Source organism: Podarcis raffonei, chromosome Z (assembly GCF_027172205.1).
Source record: "Podarcis raffonei isolate rPodRaf1 chromosome Z, rPodRaf1.pri, whole genome shotgun sequence".
NCBI lineage: Eukaryota > Metazoa > Chordata > Lepidosauria > Squamata > Lacertidae > Podarcis > Podarcis raffonei.
Window position 1 is genome coordinate 4,435,119 of NC_070621.1, and position 24,608 is coordinate 4,459,726.

Genomic DNA, 24,608 nt, shown 5'->3' on the forward strand with positions numbered 1-24,608 from the left:
CTGGATAGGGCTTTTGTTTCACAGGATGCTGATTGTTTTGCTACTTTGAGCTTTAAGGAAAGGAGGGGCGGAGGCCATAGTTCAGTGAGAGCATGCAAAGGTCCCAGGTTCAATATTCAAACAGGGCTGGGGGAAAACCCTGTCCCAAACCTAGAACTGCCACTGACAGTGAGTGTAAACATTGACAGAGGTGGACCACTCTGTGTAAAGCAGCTTCCTATGTTCCTAAGGGACGCGGGTGGCGCTGTGGTCTAAACCACTGAGCCTTGGGCTTGCCAATCAGAAGGTTGGCGGTTCGAATCCCCATGATGGGGTGAGCTCCCGTTGCTCGGTCCCAGCTCCTGCCAACCTAGCAGTTCGAAAGCACGAAGTGCAAGTAGATAAATAGGTACCGCTCTGGTGGGAAGGTAAATGGCGTTTCCATGCACTGCTCTGGTTTCACCAGAAGCAGCATAGTCATGCTGGCCACATGACCCGGAAGAACTGTCTGCGGACAAATGCCGGCTCCCTCGGCCAATAAAGTGAGATGAGCGCTGTAACCCCAGAATCATCTGAGACTGGACCTAATGGTCAGCGGTACTTTTACCTTTACCTTTATTTTCCTAAGGCGTGAGGATTTTTGAGGGAAGGCTTGTGAATCATAGAATCATAGAGTTGTAGAGTTGGAAGGGGACCATGAGGGTCATCTAGTCCAACCCCCTGCAATGCAGGAATCTTTTGTCCATTGTGGGGCTTGAACCCACAACCCTGAGATTAAGAGTCTCATGCTCTCTATTAATGCTAGAGATGAATAGTATCCTGTAGTAGGACCTGGAACCCTCAGAAAATGATCCTGCAAGGTTTTTACTGCACTGGCTCTGTTCCAGCCAAGTGCCACCAACATACTTAGGTCTGATGTAGCCAACTTGAAACTGGGCAAACTCACCACTACAATCCCTGACCAGCTCAAGGGTGATGCTTTTGGCAGCTGGAATTTCTGTGTAAGAAGCGATGAAGGCAAAGTCCTTGTCCCGGGCTTCTTTGATCAGGCCTTCTTTGCTGTCTGGGAGGACAGTACCGTTAATTGGCTCCTTGGTTATTTTCTTAATGGAGTATTTTCCTGACACCTACAGGAGAAAAAGAAATGAAAGTTTAGCAATGAATGATTTTAGCGTGTTGTTTGTGCTGTACTTTTGTACTGTTTTATTGTTGTTAGCCGCCCTGAGCCCGGCTTCGGCTGGGGAGGGTGGGATATAAATAAAATTTATTATTATTATTATTATTCAGCATATGTTTCCATTAATGGTAGTACACACAGTTGCCCAACAGAAGTATTATCTCCAACTGTGTTCAATTCAGAGTAAACTTACTGAAAGGAACAGAGCTAAGTTAGCCATGCCCCTTTTCTTCTTCTGGTTATTTATTCTTTAGCAAAATTTTGAAAACTTAACATAATCAAAATCAAATGTGTAGTCACATACAGAACTGCAGGGTGTGATCGCACTTCATGACATATTGTAAATCTCATTTTAAAAAAAGTCTTCAAGGTAAGTTTAACAGATGGGGATATTGCAATACCAAGTTCTGACAAAATAGACATTTTGCAGTCAGATAGCCCAAATCCTTGTGTATGCTTCGTGTACTTTCCCGTTGCTGCTTGGCTTGTGGTTCTTACAATGAAGTTGTACCAGTTCACAGTGAAAGTGTGTTTCTTTCAACTTAATATGCAAGCTTTTGAGTGAGTCTTTAATTTGAGAGCAACTTGGGGAATCCCTTTGGCTGTTCCACTAACATGCCATCAGAATCCTCACTACCACTAATGTAGGCCCTCTTAAGATTAAAGAAGAGTACGTCTTCATTTTCCTCTGTGAATGTATTCTGTGATGATAGCTGGGGAATTGTAACGGTTTTACCTATTATGTTGTTCCTCTCCTGAAAAACAGTGTCTAAGAATTTTGTTTCTTTAGCACATGACTACCAATGTGGCTGGTGCTGTGGTCCAAACCACAGAGCCTAGGGCTTGCCGATCAGAAGGTCGGCAGTTCGAATCCCTGCAACAGGGTGAGCTCCCGTTGCTTGGTCCCTGCTTCTGCCAACCCAGCAGTTCGAAAGCACGTCATGTGCAAGTAGATAAATAGGTACCGCTCCAGCGGGAAGGTAAACGGTGTTTCCGTGCGCTGCTCTGGTTTGCCAGAAGTGGCTTAGTCATGCTGGCCACATGACCCGGAAGCTGTACGCTAGCTTCCTCAGCCAATAAAGTGAGATGAGCGCTGCAACCCCAGAGTCGGCCACGACTGGACCTAATGGTCAGGGGTCCCTTTACTTTTTTACCAATGCCCATTATTTTTAATGGATCTACTCTGAGTAGGACTAGCATGGGCTACAACCACAGCAAGGCCTGTCTGTCCATGAGGCGACCGCCTCAGGCAGCAGGGTCCACCAGGGCAGCTTCTCTCAGTGTTGACCTTCCTTTCTTCCTTCCTTCCACCCACCCTTGTTCCTGATATTGGTATTCCTTGACCCCATTCTTACCTGGCGGGGAACGGAGATGCCAATTCAGGGTTTGCCTCAGGGGCTGAAAAGTGCTGGGCCAGCCCTAATCAGAGTTTGGTGTGACTGGCAGATGTTTCACCCTTGCACCACTCTGTCTGCCTCTGAATACAAGTTCCTGCAGGGAGCTTCAATAGCAGAGGCCTTCATGCCCTACTTGTGGACTCCCCATAGCCCTCTCATTGGCCACTGTGAGAAGCAGAATGGTCTTCTTATATGTAAGGCAGAGGTGGAAAATCTCAGGCCCAGAAGCTGAATGCCACCTTTCATGCCCTTTTTGTCTGGCCTTCTGGATCAACACATCTAGCTTTGTTTTTTGAATAATAGTAATCATGAAGTTCTAAGCCCATAATTTCAGCAGCCAGAGGGCATTTCTCTCCCACTCTTACCATGAATTTCACATATTCAGGCATCTGATCAATGTTCCAAAACATCCTCTCATGGCTTTTAAGCACTAGTAGCGTGGTCAGCTCCTTAGCTGGTTTTCCATTTCTGCATGTCACTTTGATGTTCAGATCCACAGCCTGTGTGCTGGAGAACAAACCCAAGGATAAATGATTGTTGAGCAAGGTATTTCTTTTTAATAGCCCATGCAACACCTAGCAGATCCCACTTTGGTAGACCAGACTGGAATAGCATGTTAATCGCCAACATGACACCCGCCTTGCTATTCAACCTGTGTTTGTCACCTGCATCGTGTAAGGCATTAACATTAATTTCTCATCTTTGATTAACTTATTTTCCTGACTTCCTCACGCCTCCATTTTTTGTATCCCTTTTAAAATTTAATTCAGCAAATTCATCAATCCTGTTTAGCTTATTGTAATGGGAATTGGGGGTTGCTCGTGCGTAAGTTGCCGCCACTCTCGGCAAGGTTGCCTGGATAAACCTTCCCCTGGCTGGACAGTCCTGATTCCGCGTCTGTCTCAGTCACTGGCAGAATCCGTCAGTGGGCGTTTCCTGAACTTCTTCCAACATAAAAGTTCCTTGACGGATAGTCTCTGCCTAGCCTCCCTGCGCGGAAGTCTTCTGCGCAGGGTGGGTGTGGGCAGCGGAGGACCCGTGCTCTCCCCGCTGGTCTCTGGCGAAGAGTCCTGGAGCCATCTCTCCGAAGCCCGCCTCTGCCCGCCTTTCTCCCTGGTGTAACGCTGATTTCCTTCCCCGGCCGATGAGTCCCCTCTCTCCCTGCTGGGCCCTTCTCCGGCATCGCTTGGGAGCCCTTCCTCCACTCCTGGCTGCGATGGCAGTTCCCTGACACTTATCTATTATCTATTATCAATCCAATCTTAACCTTGTTGCTAGAACCCCTTCAATTCAATTCGATGCCATCAACATTCAAAAATTTTGCAATGTTTCTGTAAATAAGTTTTAAATTTCCTCCAATCTTCTTCCACCAACTCTTCTCCCTGGTCTCGGATTCTGCCAGTCATTTTCGCCATTTCCATATAGTCTATTAGTTGCATCTGCCATTCTTCCAGAGTGGGTAGGTCTTGTGTCTTCCAATGCTTTGCGATGAGGATTCTCGCTGCTGCTGTAGCATACATGAAGAAAGTTCTATCCTTCTTTGGCACCGTTTGGCCAACTATGCCCAGGAGAAAAGCCTCTGGTTTCTTCAAAAAAGTGTATTTAAATACTTTTTTCATTTCATTATAGATCATCTCCCAGAAAGTCTTAATCCTTGGGCACGTCCACCAAAGGTGAAAGAATGTACCTTCAGTTTCTTTACATTTCCAACATTTATTATCGGGCAAGTGATATATTTTTGCAAGCTTGACTGGGGTATGTACCACCTGTACATCATTTTCATAATATTCTCTCTTAAGGCATTACATGCCGTAAATTTAATCCCGGTGGTCCACAACTTCTCCCAGTCAGCAAACATAATGTTATATCCTATATCTTGTGCCCATTTTATCATTGCAGATTTAACCGTTTCTTCCTCCGTATTCCAGTTCAACAGCAGATTGTACATTCTTGATAATATCTTAGCATTGGGTTCTAACAGTTCTGTTTCTAACTTTGATTTTTCCACCTGGAAACCAATTTTTTTATCCAGGTTATAAACCTCTCTTATTTGAAAGTAGTGTAACCAGTCTCGCACCTTCTCTTTAAGCTTCTCATAACTCTGCAATTTCAATTTGTCGCCTTCTTGTTCTAAAATTTCCCAGTATTTTGGCCATTTGGCCTCCATATTAAGTTTTTTTCAAAGCTTTCGCTTCCATAGGTGATAGCCACCTTGGGGTTTTACTCTCCAAAAAGTCTTTGTATTTTGTCCAGACATTAAACAATGCTTTCCTGACAATATGGTTTTTAAATCCCTTATGTGCTTTTACCTTGCCATACCACAAATATGCATGCCACCCGAATACATTGTCATAGCCTTCAAGATCTAAAACATATGTATTTTCAAGAAGCAGCCATTCCTTCAGCCAGCAAAAAGCTGCTGATTCATAATAGAGTTTAAAATCTGGCAGGGCAACCCCCCCCCCTGTCTTTAACATCAGTGAGTATCTTAAATTTTATTCTGGGCTTTTTGCCCTGCCAGACAAATCTAGATATATCTCTTTGCCACTTCTTGAAACAATCCATCTTATCAATAATTTGCAGTGATTGAAATAAAAATAACATTCTCGGCAATACATTCATCTTAATAACAGCAATTCGGCCTAGCAGGGAAAGCTTCAAGTTTGACCAAGTTTCTAAATCTTTTTTCACTTCTGACCAACATTTCTCATCGTTATCTTTAAATAAATTCACATTCTTAGAAGTCATATTCACCCCTAGGTATTTTACCTTCTTTACTAATATTAAGTCTGTCTCTTTCTGAAACCTCTCCCTTTCTATCGGCGTCAAATTTTTCTCCAGAACCTTGGTTTTTAACTTATTCAGTTTAAAACCTGCCAGAGGCAGGCTGGCTTTGGTCTTGTGTAGTCTGCTCTGTTGTTATTTTCAACAAGACTTCTCATGGTCCACTGGTGTGTTTTAAATTTACATAGGCAAAGCAATACTCATGATCTCTAATGGTTCAACAGACATAGCTAATCTGTGTTCAGTGATCCTGAATACGCACCTTTTGGTTAAGACAGGACCGTGATACGGCTTAGTCAAGGCCTCTTTACAAAAATTTCCACAACTGGTAGACACCAGAAATTGTCCATTAGTCTCCCAGTTGACCATAGATTAGAATATGAATAGACTTTTCTTCTTCCCTACTTTTACTAATGCTACCTCGCTATTAAGCTGATCTATCAAAATTGATTAAGGCCCGCCTATAAGGCTGATTGCTCTTTCTTTCTTTTTCATTAAGGTTATCATCATTACAATATCTATTGAGGCAGATCTTTCTATGTATCACTATGAATTCTGATCTAAAAGCCTAAGTTTCCTTCCCTTTATAATTGTTAAGGTTAATTTATTTACTTCCTAATGTTGCAAAATTAGGGAACCTCAGGCTTGGGCTGGCCAACCTTTTGATCATTATCAAGACTTATGTACTTCTATTAAGGTGGGTGTGTCCTTATTTTTTCTACTGAGTTGAATATAATATTCCCCATATCTATTGGCTTATCTGTTCCCTCCAATTTTTCAAGTCTGTGCCTCCTTGCCAATATATATTAACACCAGTCTTCCCTCTTTACAGTTTCTTTCTTTTTGGGGAGAGCCAGGAAGCACCAAATGTTTATTGTGGTAAGTCTCTTAAATGGCTATACATTGGGGACCTGTACTATCAACTCAAGCCTTCTTCCTTACCCATTTTTGCAGCCTGATCATTGCCAAAAATGTCATAAGCCACACAAGAATATTGCAGGACAAAACTGGTGGAAATGTGAACATTATTATTTGCATAATTTACTCGCAAGTCAGAAGTTAGATCCATGCAACCAAATTACCCAGAGTCTGGAGGACTCTGCTGGAGCCACATGATGTGGGCCTCTCTTCCAGGGTGAACAGTGGAATCCAGACAGCTCTTGGTATTGTCAGAGTCAAACTCAGCCTCTAGGTACGGCTCAGCATCAAAATAGCTCTCAGGTACACATTCCTCGGAGGAGCTGGGCTCTGAAGGAGACAAAAGAACAACTGTGGGAAACTTGCTCAGGCAGAAAGAGCAGGAGATGGCTGATGCTCAATAAGAGAAAAACACATGCAATGATATGACTCTTTATGTATCATCAAAAAAGAGGAAATCATCAACTAAGAAAAAGAGGATACGGGTCTGCATAAAATTTGGATGTGCTGATTTGAATGCACTGATGGAATTTTAGAAAAATGACTATAAGAAGAAGCACAATACATCTCACCCTGGTGGGAAAGACCGATCAGGTGACTAGTGTGCCTACTCACTTTTCTGTTCAGGTGTTCACTCTGGCTAGGCAACTTCAGGACCACTCCTGCTTTCCCTTGGTCAGTGCTTCAAAGAGAAGAGCCCTTCAAATACAGGGCTGTCTTCTGATAGATTGTGATTTGCAAAGTGGACGTAAAGCCACCCATATATGGCCCATTTTTCATTCATTCATTGTTTATAGTCAAATCCAAATTCATGCAGATCTAATCAATTAATACATCAATTGAACTCAATTTAATTCATTAGTAAAAGGTAAAGGTAAAGGGACCCCAGTCGTGGACAACTCTGGGGTGTGGCGCTCATCTCGCTCTATAGGCCGAGGGAGCCGGTGTTTGTCCGCAAACAGTTTTTCCGGGTCATGTGGCCAGCATGACTAAGCCACTTCTGACGAAACCAGAGCAGTGCACAGAAATGCCGTTTATCTTCCCACCAGAGTGGTACCTATTTATCTAATTGCACTTTGACATGCTTTCGAACTGCTAGGTTGGCAGGAGCTGGGACAGAGAAATGGGAGCTCACCCCCTTGCGGGGATTCGAACTGCCGACCTTCTGATCGGCAAGTCCTAGGCTCTGTGGTTTAACCCACAGTGCTACCCTTCATTAGTAACTGCATGCAAATGATTTGGATCAGGTGGGGTAAGGTCCCCTTAGCAAGTCATTGTGGCTCTACAGCATTCCTCACCAACCTGGTGTCTTCCAGATGTTTTGAACTATAACTCTCATCGGCCTCAGCCAGCAATTGATGGGAGTTGTAGTCCAACAACATGCGGAGGACCACAGGTTGGGGAAGGGTGCTCTATAGGGAGGACTCCTGCTACACTTTGACTTAAGAAACACCATCTTAACAGAACTGACCTCTGTTGACTTGAAAGTTAATCTTCTGAGGCTCTTCCAATTCTACAAAGGTGCTGACACCCCCATAATAAGTTTTGGCCCAATTTAGGATCTCCGCATTGGAGGAAGGCAAATCGGTTTTGTTGATTTGTTTGTTGAACCCCATGAGCGTGAGTTTATGCACATCCTGGAAAAGAAATGTACAGCAGAATAAAATCAGGCAGAGTGTTCCCCGTGCTATTTTTATAGAAAAAGAATGCTGGAGCTCATCCTGAACACCTCCCTCATTTTCTTATAATAGCAATGGAGACCTGAGAAGTGCTACAACTGAGTTCCACTGAGTTCTGGCTGAAAAAGGGGCCCTAGTGTTTCCTCTTGGCAATGAGAGTTGCACTCTATAAATCCTCCATGTATTTTGTGTCTGGATTCAAGCACAACATTGAGAGATAGTCCTTGGACAGCATTGGGTCTTGTAACTTTGGCCTCACTTTTCTATTATTAAAAGGGGAGTTCTACATGGTCAGGAAACAGGGAGCTGGATCAGGTGATATATTGTCCAGTCGCTCAGAGCAGTGGACAAAGCAGTCATTTCTGGTTTCTTCTCAGTTTCTCCTTTTTTCCAGCCTTCATTTTTGCAAGCTATACCCCCTAATATAATGCACTTTAAATGTTATTTTCATGATTAAATGTATTTTTGTGCACACTTCCCATTAATAAATTCATGTTTGTACTCATTTTTTGGTTGGAAAATTGCATCACAAAATTTGCAAAGGGTGAGTTTTGACGGGTAGGTACATGTTGGTTTGCACACTGTTTTGTGAACTATCAATTTGTTAGTTTGCATTAAAATGCAAACCAAACAAAATTCCTCCCCCATCCCTAACTGTTCCACTTACACAGGGAGGAACAGGAGTGACAACTTATGGGTGCCTTCCTCCCAACCTCACCTGCAGCACCTACTTCGACATCATTGGATCTCCATGTGAGGACATCAAGCTCAAATAAGGGTAGCAAATTTAATAATTTAACCGCACACATTTTGCAAGTGATTGTGCACTCTGAACCCACGTGCATTGCACATGCGCCCTGTTTAAATATTCTTCACTTCCGGAAACACCAACTGTCTCTGTGTGGAGGTGTAATATTTAAATACAGCAGGGTTGGGCAACCGTTTTCAACCTGAGTGCTACATTCCCTTTTGGACAACCTCCTCAGACATGGGAGTGGTGGGGGGCACATAAGAGCACGAGAAGAGCCTGCTGGATCAGGCCAGTAGCCCATGTAGTCCAGCATTCTGTTCTTACTGTGGTCAACCAGATGCCTGTGGGAAACCCAAAAGCAGGGTCTAAACACAAGGGCACTGTGGTTTGCAGCAAATGGGATACAAAAGCATTGCTACCGCCAACTGTGGAGGCAGAGGATAGCCATTGTGGCTAGTAGCCACTGATAGCCTTTACGTGCATGAACTTGACTAATCCTCTTTTGAAGCCATCTGGTTTGGTGGCCATCAATGCTTCTGGTGGGAGGGAGTTCCATAGTCCTTTCTTTTATCTGTCCTGAATCTTCCAACATGCCTTCCTAGCTCAGGGACATCCCTGCTTTTTTCTCAGTGAAAGACTGGAGGCTGTAATGTCATTACAGTGGGTGTTTGGTCACTGCTCCATGATGATGCCTGTAACATTTATTTTATTTATTTTTATTTATTAAATTTCTATACAGCCCTTCATCTGGGGATCACAGGGCAGTTTAAAATATGAAAACACAAAAATACATAAAATAATAACCCCAAAGTCCCACAGGCCTGTGAGAAGAGGAAATCTTTTGCCTAGCACCTAAAGGTATGCAATGGATGCACCAGGGGAAGTTCCCTGGGAAGAGCATCCTGCAATGGGGGGCCACCACAGAAAAGGCCTGTTCTCGTATTGCCACCCTCTGAATGCCTTGTGGGGGAGGCACACGAAGAAAGGCCTCAGGTGATAATCACTGGGTCTGGGTTGGCTCAGATCGGGAGAGGTGGTCTTTGAGGAATTGCAGTTCTAAGCTGTTTATGGGCATCCAAAAAGGAAACAGGAAACGATTTTTGGCACACCAATAACTGTACAATTACTTCTGTCAGCTACAATTTTCAGAATTTATTTTTACACTTTCTATCCCCATGTAGGTTACGGAAAAGGAATGACACAAAGGCTCTCTGTGACCCCCCAGTCACCTTCTCAGCACAGAGAGGAAAGAACAAGTCAGAGAGGTCAGGCAGAAGCTGACAGCTAATCTCCCCCCACGATCAAAGGAATTTTATAACCTATTGTTGTCTGCCTTGAAAGCTGAAAAGAGTCAGGCGTCAAACAATCAATCCTGTGAGGTTGGCCAGGCTCAAAAGGAATTCTTTGAAGGGATAGCTGCACAACCAACATTAGAAAGAGCAACATATTTGGGAATTTCCATTTTATTTTACTTTTAAATCCCGTTTGTTAAGAATGATGAAAACATGGGATGGGGTTTGCATGGCTGACTGTGCCCTCCCTTGGCTGATATTAGTACAAATCAGACTCAGAGGTGTAGCACGGGGTGGGGGGGTGGGAGAGAGGCTGGGGGGCTGTCACCCTGAGCAGATTTTTTTGTGGGGTGCATTCCTCACAATGCCCAGCCAGCCCCCAGGACTGCCAGGGTGTCATCAGATGTTGCGTCCTTCTCACACCAGGACGCACTAAAACGCTGGTGCATTTTCACAGGGTTCCCCCCCCCCAGTTGCCAGTTAATGCCAATTACTGCAGAATGTGGGATGGGGGTTACTGGATTTAAGACAGGAAAGCTGAGAAACTGATCGAAACAATATTAAAAAATTCCTTCCAGTCGCACCTTAGAGACCAACTAAATTTGTTATTGGTATCTGAAGAAGTGTGCATGCACACGAAAGCTCATACCAATAACTAACTTAGTTGGTCTCAAAGGTGCTACTGGAAGGAATTTTTTAATTTTGTTTTGACTACGGCAGACCAACACGGCTACCTACCTGTAACCAGATTGTCTACCCTTACTTACTAAGACTCCAAAAAGTGGGTTTTCCTTCTTTTCTTAAAAAGAAAAACCAACGCAACTCTTCTCAATCTTTCAGACTTTTAAAAAACCAGTATTTTGGAAGAGGTGGCTCAACAGGAAGCTAGTTTGGCATGTCCTTGGGATTTTCCAGGGGATGGTGGCTCATCCCCCCCCCCCCAATTTGTCACGGACTAAAGATTCCCTTTTGCCAGCCAACAATAGAGGGGATGGAGAGAGAAAGGGTGACTAAGAGCTGCCGTGCACACCTCCATTTCCCTCCTGACCCCATACAGGGCACGGAATGGAACGTCCAAGAAGGCAGTCGGAGGGGGGGGAGGGGGGCGGCCTGCCCTCCAGCTTGAACTAATGGTGCCGCACTGCATCTGATTGTGCCTCTCGCGCCACTGCCCTCCCCCATCCCGCCTCCATTGTCAGCCCTTTTTTATTATTAGACACAAATAGGAAAAGGGTTTTATTTTGCTAACAAAGCTCTCAGTCTCGGCTGAGCTGGCTGGAGCCAAGCACCATCCCTGACCCTATGCCAAACAGCCAGAGGAAATGGGAGATTTTCCCCAGGTTATCTGCGTCACAGAGCCTCCCGGCAGAGAGTCCATGGGCAGAGGAAGCGGACCTGCGGGGGCCTTGCAAAGTCATGGGTTGCGACATGACAAAGGGGCACAAAATTTGGCATGGAGTGGAGAGGGAAAGGGAGAGGTTTCCCTCCCTCTCTCCTAAATACAGTACTGGAATCCTTCAAGGTCTTCCAATAATGCGAAAGTGTAGGATATCCAGGACATGTGCAAGGTAGTCCTTTTTCACACAGTGGCGGCAGACAGATAAGCTCTTGACATTTATTCGCTCCCCCAAGGTGTCTTTATGGCCACCAACTTGGACGGCTCTAAAAATAGGATTAGACAAATCCATGGAGGATAAGGTAATCAAGGGTAACATTCACTCAGCCATGCCAGCATCTGGTACACAGTGTCTGATGCAGGAGCTAAGATGTAGCTGTTGTGCTTATGTCCTCCTTGGGACTTCCCACAGGGACCTGGCTAGCCGCTATAGGAACGGAATACTCCACTAGATGGGCCTCTGGTCTGATCCAGCAGGGCTCTTCTTATGCTTCTGTGTGCTGAGACTGATCCTTGGTCTGTTCCAGTAATCTAACTGCCTGGTACAGCATGAGGTCCATGCGCTAGTCAACCTGCCTCTAGCTGTTTGGTAACTAAGTCACTAAAAAGGTGCCTGTGGTAACGGTGTTAACGGCACATCCAGGATAGCACTATGTAAGCCTGCATGGGTTTTTTGAGATGGCTGCATGCACTATTCTGCATCCCAATGGCAGGAGCAGGCTGGCACATGCTGTGCAATGGGGAACACTTTTTGCAGCCAGTGTTGAGCAGCCATCCTGATTCAGTGCCACTGACATTGCAGTCCCTTCCTGCTTGTATGTTTGCTTCCACAACCCTCTCCCAGAATACCTGAGCAGCCTGTGCAATTGTAAACCAATAATGACTCTTGCTTGCCTCCTATATGAGTGTGTATGTGTTTATATTTTATGGTACCTTGATAGGAGGTTCCTTCACCCACTCCTTTGGGTGAGCTAGGTTGGGGCTGTTGTGAATGGTGGGTATAAATTCGATCAAGCAATCTGTCAGTCAATAGTCCATTGACCCTATGGACTGATATACCCAGGAGCAAGCATCGTGCTCTAGCTCATCAATGGGGAACCAGTGGTCTGACAGATATTCTTGGATTCCCAACTCCCATCATCCCCGGCCAGCATAGCCAATAAGCAGGGATAGTGGGAGTTGTGGTCAAAGTGCTTTCCTTTATTGCTCCTCTGGTTAAGAACAAATGGAGAGCCCTGCTGGATCAGAACAAAAGCCTGTCTGGTTCAGCATCTTCTCCTCTCAGTTGGCTAACCTGATGCCGCAGTGAGAATCCCACAAGCAAGACCTGAGCCATGATGACTATGCTTCCAGTTGCAGGCAGAAATGCTTCTGAATATCAATTGTTGGAGACCACAGGCATCTGGCTAGTTGCTGAGAGAACAGGAAGCTGGACTAGATCGGGCATTGACCTGATCCAGCACGTTAGCCTTACGTTCTTATGTTCATCATGACTAGTAGCCATTGGTGGCCTTCACCTCAGTGGATTCTTCTCACCAAGTTGGTGGCCATTGTCACATTGTGTAAGAGCAAATTCCACAGCCTGACTACGTGCCCCATGAAGACATGCCTCCTTTCATATGTCTCGAATTTCCCAATATCTAGCTTCACTGGATGACACCATTCAGTTCCCGTGTCCTGCTTCCCATTCCCCTTGAACTCTACTTTTGACAAGGATAATTTCTAAACTTGGAACTGGAATATGAAGTTTGCCACAGCTTTTGACTCCCCCAGTCCATTTGCTTCTCCTTCCTATTCCAGACTTTTCCAACCTGGTGGCTTCCAGATATTTTGGACTACAACCAAAGGGATTGTAGTCTAAAACATCTGGAGGTGACCGAGTTGGAAAGGGCTGCCCTGGATGCTCATTTGTCTGTTGAGGAAACACTGCCCCCAACAAAAAGAGTAGTGTTGACATGACCACACATTATATTGCGATTCTGTTTGTACTGTGTTTTCCCCAGTACACATATGTGCTCCTGCACATTGGCAAAGCTTCACTTGACAGAACCATGTGCACAATCCCATTTTTTTTCCAGCCTTTGCCAGCCTGGTACCCTCGAGATGTTTTGGTCTATGGCTCCCACCACTCCCAGCTACCTGGAGAGTAAAGCAGGGCCAGGAGGGTCTATGTCTATGTCTATGTCTATGTCTCCTTGGTGAGAGCAAAACTTGTGTAATATGCATTTTTGAAAAAGTACTTGTTACACCCACACTTAAAGGTTTCTGATGTACACTTAAAGCACCTGAAATGTAACTGTCCCCCCTGCAGCTGTGGAGAAGAAGACAGAAGGTCACAGACTCCTCTGGAGCCTCTCACAGCACATGAAGCCATGTACCCAGTTATTCCAGGTGGGTCAAGCTGCTGACTGCCAAGTCCCAGTCAAGAAGGAGGGAAAGATTGAAAGGGCAAAGCAATGGAAGAGCATCACCTCTCACTCTTTCCCTTCCAGCCTATCACCACACTTCTTGTACATTAAGCCCCAAAACACTTCAGGTCTCTCTGCCTGACCTCCAGGTCTCTCCCCAGGCCACCCCACTCACAGGCCTTGCTTCACCCCCTCCTTTTATGCTTGAAAATGGCTCCCCACCCTGATGTACATTATACAAGGTCTGCGGGATGTGGCTCAGCCCAGGTACTCACCGTGACGAAGGCAAGGCGGTGATCCCCTGTATTTACATTCAGAATGGAGTGCTTGTTGGAGTTCACCACAAAAACCACCTTCCGGCCTCCTTTTGCTGCTGACACATTGACGCTGAACTGGATCAAGGGCATCTGGCAGAGAAATGGAAAGGGGGATCATCAGTCAAGTGTTTCAGGACAGGTGAAGAGATTCCTGCCCAAGCGGTAGTCTTTAGCGTTGCAGGCCCTGCCCTGTGGAACCAGCAAAGGCTCGGCAGGATCCCTCCCTTCTGCCAGAGGTTTCTTGAAAACTTATTTTATTAGACAAGCTTGTACAACATGATTTTCTTCTTTTTATCCATCAATATTTTCTGATGTTTCAATGATGTTTTCAAGGATCATTGATTGATTTTATCCTTTTATATGTTGTGCTCTGCCTCCCTGTATTGTTATGAAAGTGTGGGTTATAAATTTGTAAAATAAAATGTTAAGATGTGGGGTAGGTTTGGAGTGGCGAGAACCTCCAAGAGATATTGGACTGGGAGAAAGAGGCAGAGTGTGATGGCAGAGAGAGCCAATGTGGTGTAATGGCTAGAATGTTGGACTAGGACCGGACTTCCGGGTTAGCGCCATCGCCTAATGGCGGATTCCCTCTGAGCTCCGGAGGGAATCGGCTCAGCAGGGGTTGGGTCCTGCCGCGGCGGCGACGCGGGGACCCTCATAAACCACAGGCGTTGAAGCCTGTGGACCTGGTGACTCGGCGGGCACCATTTGCGCCCCCCCGACCCGCAAAGGAGCCTTTTTAAAGGCTCCGGAACGGGGGACGGAGAGCGGCGCGGTGCTGTGAGTCGACTGCTTCCCCTGCTGAGTGAAGCCGCATGCCATGGACGGAGAGCGCTGACTTCTTTCTCTGAACATTTGGACTAAAAGTAACAACCCGTGAGTAATACGGAAATTGGACTTAAAAGGGAAATTTTCTTTGGGAATTAGGCACGACCGGGTGAGGTGTAAAGAGGAAGTCCGCCCACCCACCTTGTAAACATCGTAAAGCAAGGATTTTATTACTAAGGTTGTGAGAATACCTTTCTTCTTTGTGGATTAAAGCAATTAACTCTACGTTGTGGCAATTTAAGTGATTGTGCTGGAGGATAAGAGCTAACATTGAGAACGGAATTCACCCCCCCCCCAAGACCCGGGAGCGATCGGTGGGAGAGCCTGCGGAAGAGAAATAAAGACTTTGACAGATGTCAAACTAGCTGTCAAAGTTGGGAAAAGAGGAGAACTTTGTTTCTGCTGTCTTTGCTGGTTATATTCGCTACAATTTGGTAACAAATTGTTAAAAATAAAGAGAAAAGACTAACTTGACTTTTGGGTTGGAACTGGAAGATAATAAGAAACTAGAATCCCTCTAGAGGGGGTTTAGGACATTACAAAAATGGCTGTAAGTGTAAAAATACTGGCTGAATTGGAGAGGTCTTTTTTTCTCTTGGGAAAGTTACAGGAACAGAGTGATGTTTTGACTATAAACGTGACAATACTGAAGGGAACAGTAAATAAAGTTGCTGAGCCTGGGAGGGACTTGACTCAAGTTTTTGCAGATGAACAGGAAAGTCTTGCAGTTGATCTTAAAATTTCTGCAGCCGAACAAGAAAAGAAATTTGAGAAATCTGAGAATGTGATGAAAGAGGAACATGAAGATTTGAAGGAAAAAGAAGGAGGAGCTATAATGCCACAGATGGTTGAGGAGAGCCAGAGGCCGGTTAAGATGGATATAAAGGAAAATAAGATCAGGATGATGGAAATTTGGTTTGAATTGAAGAATGGAAAATGGAGAGGTCTCCCTATGTGGAGATCTGAAGACATATGGAATACAAACCTGGCTAAAGTGGAAACTGGAGCTTTTGGGACATTTGGACTTAAGAGAAGTAAGAAACAAGATTTTGGCTCCATTTTTAAATATGGAGGCCTAGCTGGAAGAAACATGGACCTTATTGGGACAGAGCTCCTTCGAGATTTGGAGTTTAATATAAAGGACTATCAAAAAAAACCGGCAGAGAGGAATTGAGAGAGAATTGAGAGCCTCGGACGTGAGGTCGCCAGGCTGACTGCAGATGGACTGATGGACTTTGTGTTGGGGTTCGTAACCGGGAAAAGGGGGTGGGGGGGCCTTGGGAATCCAAAGGGTGTATAACTATATTCTGTTTTAATTAATTTGGTTCTGCCATTAACATAAAAATGGGGATTTCGGGGAAGGGAATTGGGGCCGACCTTAGAAAAAGACTTTTAAGAATAAGTATTGACGTATAAAGATTGAGGTTTTTAAGTTAAAATTGGTTAATTAAATTGATGGGGTGAACTTAGAAAAAGATTTTTAAGAATAAGTATTGATGTATAAAGATTGAGGTTTATAAGTTAAAATTGGTTAACTAAAATGAATTAAAGAAAATAAGGTAAAGTTTGGGGACAAGAACTTGCTGAGCTAAAAATTGGAACTGGAATACAAGAAGGGGAGGTGTGGGGAAGTCAAGGAAATTGGTCATTGACAGTAAGAAATGTGAACTTTATGTGTTTTTAATTGTTGTTTTTTATGTTTTTTTCTTTACTTTCTGAAAATTTCAATAAATATCTTTTTTTAAAAAAAAAAAAAAAAGAATGTTGGACTAGGACCTTTGGGAGACCAGGATTCAACTCTCCACTTGGCTAGGAAGCTCACTGGGTAACTGTGGGTCACTCAGTTTCTCATCTTAGCCTATCTCACAGTAAGGATGAACATACAAAAGGAGGAATGCAAATGAAATCAATAAATAGCTTTGAGAGGCATTGCTTCTTTATTTCTGGTCATTACTGTCCTAACTCCAGAAGAGACCCCCCTCTCTCTCCCAGCACATAGGGTTGCCAGGTCAGGAGCATCCTAGACTCTGCAATTTCAGGGCCCAGACCTGAGACATGGGGGCAGCCCCAGTTGATATGGTGGGGTGGGGCCCTAGAGGTGGAGGTTAATTGGGAGAGGGGAGTGAAGGAGGGCAGACACTCCAATCCTACAAGATTGCCTATGCTATAATATGTAGCCAGATCCTGCCAGTCGTCTTCGTCTCTTCCTCCTCCTCTTCACCATCACTCTCACACACCTGGAGATTCAGCCTTCCCCAAACCTGGACAGGTCCAGGCAAACCTGGAGACTTCAGGTCAGACCTGGAGGCCAGTGACCTCAGTGGCACATGTAGCCTTGAACTGATCTGCCTGGCCCACTGCTACCAAAGCAGTTCTCTCTGAAATTTGTAGGAGGCATGCGGTTGGCAGGAGCACAGCAAAAATCAAAACAAAAAACACAACCAGAGAGAGACCCAAGTGCTCTCTCTCTCTCAACACATTCAGCTCCATAGCAGTGGCATGAGCTAATGAATAAACACGGCTCTGTGGGGGCGGCCACAGGACCCCTTGAGTCTCCGCCGTCCTGCCTTGGCAGAGGCCCGCATCTATTTTTAGCCCCCTGCCCTTTTTCAGAAGCCATTGTTTTCTCTCCCCCCCAGAATGGCGGCAGGCTTTCTCCTGCCTGCTCGAGCACTGGGATCTGCTTATAGAAACCGGCTTCCAGTAATTCTTTTCGGGCTGGAGCCTGACCGCCCGCCCCGGCCTACCCTCCCCTGACGCTCGGTCGGGGCCGGGAGCCAGTTGTCTGGATGCCACAGTTGTGACATCAGGGGCCGGCTGCTACGCAACCACCCTCCCACCAACCCCTTTGTAAACACAGGAGGGGGATTTTTGCTCCCATCCTATTTACTGGCAGGATAGGGTGAATATCATTTCCTCCGCATCTAGGCCTCAGCCACTTCCGGGCCTGTCCGTCCATGTCGCCAGAGGCCGGTGGCCTGTTTAATAGCTGAGGGAAGAGAATGCAGGGAAATATGATATTGCGTTTATTTATTGTTGCATTTATGTCCCACATTTTTCTCTTAGGAGCGCAAAATGAGCGGCACATGTGGTTCTTCTCCCCCTCCTCATTTAATGCCCACAATCAACCCTGTAGGGCTGGTTTAGGCTGAGAAAGATGAACTTTGTGACAGTGGGGGATTTGAACCTTGGTCTCTAGTCTGACACTCTTAACCACTACACCACACTGGATGAAAATGGGTGCATATGGTTTGCCTCAAGCCCCCTTCAGAAGTGACCTTCCATGCCTTCCTCCAGAATAGTAACACAAGCGGGGCCAGACATACCTCATGGGGAAAGGGTTCCACAAACAGGGAGCAGCCACCAAGAAGGCCCTGTCACAGGTCAGTGCCAACATGGGTGCTGCCTCTTCAGCACTGTAAATGAATGCAGTGGAAATTTCCAGGAAATCCAAAGCAGCCCATGCAGTTCTCCCTCGTGCATGGACGGCACAGAGAAATTTTAAAATGGGAGACTTTTCTGTCTCTTAAATGGCTGCAAGTTAAAAGAAAAGTGCTGCCATCCATGAAACAGCAAGCAAACCAGCACATGTGATGCTGCTGAACTTTGTATGCACCTCATGCAACGTAGAGAAAGCATTTGCAGGAAAAGCACAGAGGACCTCAAGGTCTCACCAACCTGTTTCACTGCAGTTAATATAGGGGGTAAGCATCACACCCAGGCTTCAAACACAAAGCTTGAAGAGGAAACCAACAATCCTGTGTGCCCTTGCCTGTATCGAAGCAGATTTGTGTTTGTTTCTGTGTAATATGCAGTGAGGGAGCTCAGAGGCCCAGCTCTTCACTTTCCACAAGTGGTACAGAAATAAATCTCTGATGCCGACTACAATATTGTAGCCGTCTTGTACAAAGTTCAGTTGCCACCCTAGCTCTATAATAGCCCCTCAACCTCTTGCTTAGAGGCTTGGGGGTGTTAATGAATCACACTTAGCACCCCACATGAGACAGTGTGCTGTAGTGGTTAGGGTGCTTGACTAAGGCCCAGGAGCCAGGATTCAAATCCCCTCTTGGCCACAAAGCTCGCTGAGTGTCCTTCGGTCGGTCACTCATGCTCAGGCTATCCTACCTATGCTCAGGCTATCCTAAAATGGGAGGGGACAGAATTATGTCTGCCACCTTGTGCTCCTTAGAGGAAAAGTAGAATATAAATGAATGAATGAATGAATATTAAACAAACAAAAAGTCCTCATAAAAATGTGAGCACTTTAGTGTGCCTTTCTCCTGATATGCATGTTGTTATATACAACTCTTCCTGACATACCATTTTTTGCAAGAAATTTCCTCTATTAACATCTATTTCCTTAGCAGTAATTGATGTCCAATCCTCTTTTAAAGTCATCCAAATTGGAGGCCACCTCTATTTCTTGTGGGAGTGAATCCCCAAATTTCACTATGCACAGTGAGAATTTTTCTTCTTTGTTTTCTGTGCTGAATCTTCCAACATTCAGCTTCATTCAAGTTCTAGTATTCTGAGCGGGGGGGGGGGGATATTTCTCTATTCACTTTCTCCACATCATGCACAATATTTTGAGGGAGGAGGGAAAGACCCCTCCTGAGAGGATTTTAACTACCATCAGGACTCAAGACTCATTCACACCATGCATTTAAGGTGCTATGACAGCACTTTAAACAGCCATGGTTCCCAACTCCCAAGAATTCTGAGAGCTGTAATTAAAGAGATTTGAGATGTTTTTGGAGGACACCCCCCCCATCCTCATCACACGGTGACATTTCCAGAGTATATTAACAACTGATGCCTCTTCACAAGGAGCTTTGGGAACGGCAGTCCTGTGAGAGGAATAAGGGTGTCCTACTAACAACTCCCAGAGTTCTTTGGGGGGAGCCAGCACAGTTTAAAGCAGGGATCAGCAAAGTTTTTGTGACTTGGGTCAGTTCACGGTCCCGTGGTGGGCTGGAGTGCATGTGTGCATGCATGCGCAAATGCTATTTCCAGCGCGGAGGAGGCGTGCGCAGCTTACCATTGGCTGCAGGAGAGCTGACTGAGCAGGCAGCAGAGGTCCCTGAGTGGGCGGCGGGGGTCCGTGGGCCGGTTAAACAATCCGCATGGGCCTCTTGTGGTTGCTGACCTCTGGTTTAAAGTGACATCCCAGTGCTTTAAATGTATGGTGTGAGGCAGGAGCTGATCTCTCCTCCTGGCCTGAGCAATTGTCACCAGCTCTGCTCCTAAATTTGTTGTCTTTTTTTGGGGGGGGTAAGAGAGATGCTATTTATCAAGGACAAGACAGGCAGCACCACCACTGACATAGGCTGCAACTCTAAGAACTGTAACCTAAATAACTTGTGCTCAAGCTTGCAATTCACTCTCTTTTTCCTTATTTGCCATGTTTTTGTTGTTGGTTTTTTTTTTTTTTGCAGTTTCATTAGAACCAGATTTTTTGTCAGCTGCTGCAGGATGGGTTATAAACACTGTAAACAAGTAAGTCAGTAAATGTTCAGGGAGGCACTTGTCCATCCCTGTGCCCCTCCCCCGTGCCCAGTGTGTTCTGCCACCACACAGGTTGCTTTTCAGTTGAAGGTTTTGAAGTCAAAGGGAATCCTGCCTGTTTCTGGATCTGTTCATTCCAGATTTAAAAGGGGAACTGCCAGGGTTGGCCTGGGAAATCCGTGACCGCATCTGTTGTGTTTTCCGAAGCAGCTGTGGCCTGTTGGTATGAAGGGCTCACACACACTCGCAATACTTCCCTTTCCTCCTCAGAAGCTGCCTGTCTGGCAATTGCTAAAGGCCTGAGCAGCTGCAAAGAGAAATTTACAAGATTCCGGCTCTCTGAAAAATCTGTAAATTTCATTTTAACCACCAGCGCAGACCATTAACTGGAGATGGAGTAGGAGATCAGAAGGAAACCAGGAGGCAGAGGGTGATCTTGGGCAAGTCACTTTTTTCAACCTAACCTACCTAAACCGGGTCATTGTGAGGATCAACAGGCAAGTGGAATAACCACACATGCCACCTTGGAAGTAGGGTGTGATATACATTTAAACAGGGAATAAATATATCCAGTGTAAAGTTTAAGAACCTTGAAATTGCCCATCCACAACGAGCTCTTTTTTTTTTTAGCAAACAGAGCATGTCAACCCAGACTTCCCTACCAGAGGGAGATGAATTTATTTCTATAACTGATATAAATGCTTTCTAAATGTGCATCCATGCATATGTACAACATAGACACATTATATGCAAAACTGCATACTCTTTTGTCCTCTTTTTTTTTTTGGAAGGGACTGGTGCTTAAGTGGCTGTTGTGGAGGAGCCTGTGTATAATGGTGACTAATTAGAGCCATAACTTGATTCCAGAAAACAGTGCAATCCTATACATGTCTACATGAAGTAAATCCCACTGAGCTTATTCCCACAAAAACTGGGATAGGATTTCAGCCAAGTTGTGTGAATTTTTAGTCAACTAATTACACCAGCAATAAATCTGGAGGTTGGATAGACAGATAGACAGAATACAATTGCTTTTATACATTAAAATGTTTAAATTGTTTTGTATACAAAAGTGTTGTTAATTGTTTTTAACATTTATGCTTTTGTTCTTAAATTGCTTCAAGATATTTTGTAGGAAGAATGTAAATAGAATGAAACAAAGAAAATTAAATAATTCTGATGCTGTGACCGGTTCCAAGCATGGCTTGCCATAGAAAAGTAGCACGCAAACAAACAATTTCGATTGTGGTAATCCGTAACTCACAGGGTTGTGGTGACAGTAACACTGAAGATGGGAAAGAGGACACCTCCCTCGCCTGACCTCACTTCTATTATCAGTTTTCAAGAGGTTGAGAGATCTGGATGCAGATTATCATAATGAAATTAACAGTGGCTGGGGAAACCCAGCCAGATGGACAGAGTATAAATAAAATTATCATCATAATTATAATTATTAATTCATTTGAAGCTTACTGAGGCAGCTTACATAAAAATTGCCACCATAGTTCATGCACCGGTTACTTCAAGACTGGATTTCTGCACTGTGCTCCCTCACACTCGATCTGGAAGCTGCAGTTAGTGCAGAATGTTGCAGCACAGTTGCTGACGAGAGTGAGGCCTTGTCATCATATAACAGCTGTGCTCAAAGGTCTGCACTGATTGCCAATTTGCTACCAGGTCAAGTTCAAAGTGCTACTATTAGTACATAAAGCCCTTAACAACTTGGAACCAGCTCATCTGAGAGATCGCCTTACCCCACATGTGCCCACTTGACCACTTTAATAAGCAGAATTGGCACTACTACAGGTGCCACATAATTCCACATCTCTGGAAGCAGGAACTCTCCCAAGAAAGAAGGGGGCATTTGTCTGCTGTATGAGCTGCTCACCGGTGAGATGCTGTACTTCAGGTTAAGAATGTGGACTTCCATGTTGGTGTCTCTGGGCCCACGGCCCACGCAACCGCTCGTAACCCTGCTAGTTGTGTAGAGCATTTTGACCCGTTGGTCATTCCTGACTGGTTGAAGGGTGCAGCCTGGGTCATCCACTGGGCCTAGGAAGGGATATAAAAAGAACCAGGGTCAATGTAATAAAGGGATCAGAAAGAAAACTGAATCAGCTAGCATTTTAATGAGAAATGACCTATTTCATTTTACTTGAACCATTACATGAATGTAAACTGCTCCCTCTCAAAATTCACTTCTGAAAATTTTGCCGTTCTCCAACACTGTACAACATATGTATATTAGGGGAAAGAGGATATAATAATGCATATATGTGTGAAGATGACATAAAGAAATTGCCTTATAAAAAGGGAAATAGCTTGCTAAGATGTGTTTATCAAGAGAAATTAACACAAGAATGCTGACATATTTATGAGGATTTATTTTATTGGTGTAGAAATGCAGAGAATCTAAACCAGAGAAAATAAGAAACTGAAACCTTATTAGTGTAATCTCAGGATAATCCAGTCCATGTTTGTTGTGTTCCAGTTTGCCATAGTCTAGAGTAATTCCAGTCCATGTTTTACAGCCAGCTGGAGAACACAAGAGACTAGACCTGGGGGAAGTTTGAAGAATTTCTAATGGGCTTTGTATGTGTGTTACACTTTGCTCTCAATGAAGTGGTTTAGTCACCATCCTTCAAATGAAGACTACATCTTACAGTCAGTCGCTTGTATTTCCATCAGTGGAAGGAATGTTGATAATCATGCTCACCCTAGGCATTTAAGGTCCAAATATAGCACAGGGAAGCAATAAAGGGAACATTTCTTCCGAGCATGTGCAAAGTAAGGAGTTGTAACAACTAAGTGCATTTTCATCCATACAAAATGAGTTTGTCATGTGAAAGTCAAAAATTCCCCTTCCACAACCAGAATGCTCTTCTGGGGGAAGGATTGTGTCCCAGTGATAGCGCATCTACCTTGCATGCAGAAGGCTCCAGGTTCAGCCCTAAGCATCTATCTCCAGGTAGGGTTTGGAGAGACCCCAGCCTGCAACCATGGAGAGCTGCTGCCAGTTAGTTTTCTCCAAATGGCCAATAGTGAGTGACAATGGGTGGTAGAGTCTGACAACATTTGCAGAGAAGCACATTAGCTACCCCTGTTGTAAATACTGAGCTCACCTGAAGACCAATGCTTTATAATGCTCTTAAACAATTGTTAGGGACGCAGGTGGCGCTGTGGGTGAAACCACAGAGCCTAGGACTTGCTGATCAGCAGGTTGGCAGTTCGAATCCCCACGACAGGGTGAGCTCCCGTTGCTTGGTCCCTGCTCCTGCCAACCTAGCAGTTCGAAAGCACATCAAAGTGCAAGTAGATAAATAGGTACCACTCCGGTGGGAAGGTAAACAGCGTTTCTGTGCGCTGCTCTGGTTCGCCAGAAGCGGCTTAGTCATGCTGGCCACATGACCCGGAAGCTGTATGCCGTCTCCCTTGGCCAAAAAAGCGAGATGAGCGCCGCAACCCCAGAGTCGGCCACGACTGGACCTAATGGTCAGGGGTCCCTTTACCTAAAAAATTGTTGGTGGATTTGCTGCTTGATGAAGGAGTATTTATTTATTTCCCAAATGCTCTCCTTATATATTGGGTAATAAAGTAAATATTACAAAGTCACCATAAGTTCATGCTGTTCAGTCAGCTAAACATTGCAGCATGCCCCTAGGACTTTTCATTCCTGGGGGAAGCAAGGAATGTGGGAAAATTAGCAACATCTGCCTTTCTATCTGTTATTTCTATCCAAATAATAGCAGAGAGAAATTCACCTCAGGATCTCTCTGCTCGTCTAATAGAACACTGATTTGTAGTGGGCTGTATCTTTCTGCTTAAGTTTCTTTTTTTAAAATAAAAAATAGAAACTTCCCCTCAATTGTCACATGAGCTGAATGAAACCTAGCATGGGAGACTTCCTGTCCCAACTCACCCCTGCTTGAAATCACATGATGCCCCAGACAAACCATTGAAACAAGTGAGGAAGTTAACTTTCTCAAGGGAGGGCCCCATTCCACTAATTCTCAGACTGGGAAGGACTGGGGGAGGACTGTGGTGGGCTGAGAGGAGGAAATTGGAATGCTCCTATTTGAGTTAATTGAGTTATTCCTCAGAAAACAGTTCTCTGGGAGTTTATCAAGATAATGGCAACAGAAGGTCATGGCTTCTGTTCAGTAGCCAAATGTGCTGC

General features: G+C 44.8%; 1 protein-coding gene across 2 annotated transcripts in view; it reads right to left on the bottom strand.

Moving 5' to 3' along the window:
* Positions 1-24,608, bottom strand: part of ENG (endoglin) — a 55,575-nt gene that overhangs the window by 16,777 nt on the left and 14,190 nt on the right. For both annotated transcript variants that reach the window (XM_053374011.1, XM_053374009.1), the window contains exons 2-7: positions 22,320-22,483; positions 14,057-14,188; positions 7,727-7,892; positions 6,420-6,585; positions 2,919-3,060; positions 926-1,106 (exon numbers count right to left, since the gene is read on the bottom strand). In XM_053374011.1, coding sequence (XP_053229986.1) covers positions 926-1,106; positions 2,919-3,060; positions 6,420-6,585; positions 7,727-7,892; positions 14,057-14,188; positions 22,320-22,483 — 951 coding nt within the window. The remainder of the gene's footprint in view (positions 1-925; positions 1,107-2,918; positions 3,061-6,419; positions 6,586-7,726; positions 7,893-14,056; positions 14,189-22,319; positions 22,484-24,608) is intronic.